We start from the raw sequence: 4,576 nt of genomic DNA on the forward strand, positions 1-4,576 counted from the left end.
AGCTTTTCCTGGGTCTACCACATGGGTGCAGGGATCCAAAGACTTGGGCCATCTTCCACTGCCTTCCCATGTGCATTATCAGAGAGCTGGATAGGAAGTGGAGCAGCCAGGACTCAAACCAGTGTCCATAGGGGATACTGCCATCGCAGGTGGTGGCTTTACCTGCTAAACCACAGTGACAGCCCCAAGCATTCTTTTCTTGTTGAAATCCCTAAGCACCCTTGTTGAAAATCTATTGGCTATAACTCTAGGGTGCTTTTCCTCAGGAGTCTCAATTCCATTCTGCTTATTTGCTTGTCTATCCATTTACGAATAACACACTGAATGGATTGTGAAGATCTTTACTGCATCTTAAAATTGAGATTTATGAGTTCTTGACTTTGTTATTTTTCCCACTGTCCTCTGGAGGGTGCTAGATCCCACTGTGTTCCTCAATTTCTTTCTTTTTTCATATATATATATGTCTATATAATTTTTATTTTGATTTTTAATTACTTTTAACATGTTCAGTGTGATTTGGAGATACAATTCTAAGAACTCAGTTTCTGAGGAAAGTAAGATTTCTAGCTTCTACTTAGCTGCGATAATGTCTCAGATTTTGCCGTTTTAACTGTTAGAGTTTACACATGTACTTTTCTTTATAATAGAAAGTGTTTTGAAAACGAAGTGTGAGTAGATTCATTAATTGAAAACTTATTATTTTTAGCCCATATTTTCTTTAGCTCCTATGAAAAGTAAATATGTCACCTGTCATATTGGTCGTGCACCTGAGAATTACATTAGGATTGTGCTCATTCTTCCTTCCATCTGCACAGCTTTCGTCAGAGGGGTATGCAGCCTCTCCTCTGGATGGGTGCTCAGACTTCTTACAGGAGATTATGGCGTGTGTAATTCACGCTGAGGCCCTATGTCTTCAGAGTGCATTCAGGGAAGTCATTGGTGAGTAAATCTGTGCACTTGACATGAACTATTTTGTTCTCCTTGACAATATATGAAAGTAATTCTGGCATCTGCTAGTTAATACAGAGTTTCATCCGCTGGCCTCTAATATACATCTACCGGATATAATTTTCATTTAACTTTTTATTTGATTAGAAGATCTTTCTACCTGCATTTAATAAAGCACCACGTTTTTAAGCCCAGGGATGACTACTTTTTTCCATTCTACTCTTAATAAATCTATTACCCTTTCCTCAATCTGACTACTCCATGTTCCGCTTAAGTTGCAAGATTTATTTTTATGATTTCTTCCATGTGGGCTCATTTTTCTTATTGCAAATTCCTCCTCCTCTTCCAGCTTCTTAACATCCCAGAACTTAGTGTTTTCTTCCTTCACGGCCAGGCTTTCTTTTTTGGGGGATGGCTTTCTTTCTTTTTTTAAAGTTATTTTATTGTTATTTTTTTCCAGGCTTACTTTTGCTTAGCTCATAAGCTGGCTCTTTCTTACCATCACTAGGCCACATACCCTCAATTTAAGTCTCTTTTTCTGGGTATCACTTTTGAAGTCCAGCTTTGTTACACAACAGCCCAATTTGAAGTTTCTAATAACATGCCTGTCTACTAAGACGGGGATCCTTGTCCCATTATCCTACAAACATCCCCTGGGGCGGGCTCTGCAGCCTCTCACCTCCTAGATCCTTGCTCCACTCCCATCTATTGACAAAAATGCAGTCAGTGCCCCCTCTGTTCACACCCAGGCAGGACTCACCCTCTGCTCACCGTGCTACAGACACCCCCTTGTTCCTCACAGCCCTCACAACAGTCTACACAGGCAGGACATGGCTAACCTGCTGTGTTCATGGTGTCTTGCCTTTGATCTCCTACTCTCTGGATCAGGCCACATCTTTTCTCTGCCTGCCTTGCTGTCCTCAAGCAGAGCAGATGTTACACCCTCCCTTCCATCTGAATGTCCTCCCTGCCAGGATACCCTCCCCACACACGTCTGTGCAGGGGCCACATCCCCACCTCCGACTTTCTGCTGAAACATCGCTTGCTCTGGAGGCCCCACTTTAAAAGTACAGTCCCTTAAGAGCCCCCGTAGCACTGTACCTTGTGGGTTTTCTGTTTATTCTATAACATCCCTGAAGTCACAGAACTCAGTTTACTTCAGCCTTCCCTGGTGGGAGATCAGCTCCCCATCCTGTTCAGTGAAGTGTCCCGAGACCTTTATTCCTCTGTGATCTGATGGTTTATTCTACATATTTCTATCTACTAAGTGTTTTCACTCTGGTTACCATGAGGCTCACATAAAACATACTAATATTAGGCTATGGAACGCAGATATCAACTTAACATTTTATCACTTGCTCAAACTCTACATTTCCTCCCCAACAATTTGTTTTTGAACTCATGTTTTACATTTTTATTAACAAGTTATTTTAGCTATTATTATTTTCATAACTTTCAATTTTATCCTTCATATGAGAGACATAATTGAGTTTGGCTATATATTTACTTCTCAGTTCATTAACCTTAGTGATTGCTGAAAATCTACATAGATGGGTAAATATTGGGTGCTGGGATATGTTGGTCCAATCTTTACATTTTTAAGCATAAAGTATATGGAAAAAAGCAAAGCATACAGATAATCAACCAACCTGATGTCCAGACTTGCACTTCACCAGCACCTTCCTGAGGGCTCTGGCTACCTCCTTGTTGCGTAGGCTATAGATGAGGGGATTCAGCATGGGAGTGAGGATGGTGTAGAAGGTCGACACCACCTTGTCCAGTGTGGGGGAACGGTGGGAAGTGGGCCGCATGTATATGAAGATGGCCGCTCCGTAGTACATTACCACCACCATGAGATGGGAGGAGCAGGTGGCAAACGCTTTGCGGCGCCCCTCCCCAGAGCCCATGTGAACGACAGCCCGAATAACCCGCACATAGGAAGTAATGATGACTGCTACAGGCAATAGAAGCATAACCACACAGCAGGTGAACATTATCCTTTCAAAGGTCGAGGTACTAGTGCAAGAGACAGTGAGGATGGAAGGCGTGTCACAGAAAAAGTGGGGTATTTCCCGGGCACCACAGTACTGAAAGGACAGTGCAACTGCAAGGACAATTACACCATCAGAGGAGCCAAGGAGCCAGGAAGCAGCTGCCAGGAGCCCACAGATTTTCTGGCTCATGAGAATCTGGTATCTCAGTGGGTGGCAAATGGCCACATAGCGATCATAGGCCATGGCAGCCAGCAGGAAGCATTCTGCTCCGAGTAGGGAGACATAGAAGAAGATCTGGGTTCCACAACCAGCCAGCGAGATGGTCCTCCTGCCAGACAGGTAGCTGAGAGCCATCTTGGGCACGATGGTGCAGCTGAGCATGAGGTCCATGAGGGAGAGCTGGCTGAGGAGGATGTACATGGGCGTGTGCAGCTGGGGATCCAGCTGGATGAGAAGCACCATGGCAGAGTTCCCCATGCAGGTCACCGAGAAGATGGTTAGGACGAGAGTGAAGAGGAAGGTGTGGGCGGGGCTGTGGTCGAAGATTCCCAGCAGGATGAAGTCAGAGGTGAAGGTCTGATTATTGTAGGACATGAGGAACATGTTCCCTGTGGAGACAGAACACGCAAGGAATGGCCAAGTTTGTGTCCTAGAAATATGAAGAACTTGAGTGTGAGATCTACAGAACTCCCTCTGCCTGGAAAAGTGATTTATGTGAGGTATAGTTTCTTCATCAGTGAACTAGGAGTCAGGCATCTTGCTTTTTAGGTTGAAATGATTTTCAGATGTAAGGTACTTGCACGGCTTACAGACCCAGGAGGTTTCTCAAGAGGAGGACAGCCTCCTTTGAGCAAGAAGTCAAGTGTGTAGTGTGTTTTCCTTCCACAGTTAAACTGAGAGCCAGAGGACTGACAAATTCTGGGGCGCCAGTGACATACTCTGTTCTCTTTCTCCACTCAAATAAGCACAACACTCTGTGACGCCAATAACAGTCCTGTCTTCCAAAGGGAAGGGGAGCCAGGACTGGAGGACATGGGGCAGTGAGCCAGACGCCAAGAACCAAGAAAGCAGCACTCAGAAGCCCAGGAGTGATCTTTTTTGCCAACAGTGCTGAGCTGTCACGGAAGTATGTAAAACACGAGTTCAGAAACTAATTGTTGGGGAGGAAATGTAGAGTCTGAGCAAGTCATCAAAGTTTTGGCCAAATTTATCAAAATTTGGTGCATTTGATTAACAAAACCTCTGCATTGTTTTACAAATCTTATACTAATGTCTATAGGGAGAAATGTATGTTTAGCCTATTACTGTTTCATACACCCACAATGTTAAATTGAAAATCAATTAAGCTTGAATGAAAATGTTATCATGCAAATACATATAAAATATTTCAAGAAAACATCACTGATTCTTAATACATTCAATACTATTTCAACCAATGTGTATACCCTGTAGGAGAGCAGGGTTTTTATTCCATACCCCCAAATTATTGCAAAATAGTATCCAGGCATGGTTTTGTGTGTGAGAGAATTATGTGAATTGTTCTAATGTAAATCACAATGATTAAATGTCTATGAAGTGAGTATTGCATACTTTATTTCTCCTCATCTTTTAAAATAATCAATTAAAAATCCAAT

At 43.0% G+C, this 4,576-nt stretch overlaps 1 protein-coding gene across 1 annotated transcript; it reads right to left on the reverse strand.

Moving 5' to 3' along the window:
- Positions 1 to 2,588: 2,588 nt before the first annotated feature.
- LOC100340984 (olfactory receptor 2M3-like) lies at positions 2,589 to 3,545 on the reverse strand. Its single transcript, XM_002724126.5, has one exon. It carries the CDS (start codon positions 3,543 to 3,545, stop codon positions 2,589 to 2,591), a length of 957 nt encoding a protein of 318 aa, XP_002724172.5.
- Positions 3,546 to 4,576: the final 1,031 nt, after the last annotated feature.

This window comes from Oryctolagus cuniculus, chromosome 6 (genome assembly GCF_051225735.1).
Source record: "Oryctolagus cuniculus isolate XC-2025 breed Fujian yellow rabbit chromosome 6, ASM5122573v1, whole genome shotgun sequence".
NCBI classification, from domain to species: domain Eukaryota; kingdom Metazoa; phylum Chordata; class Mammalia; order Lagomorpha; family Leporidae; genus Oryctolagus; species Oryctolagus cuniculus.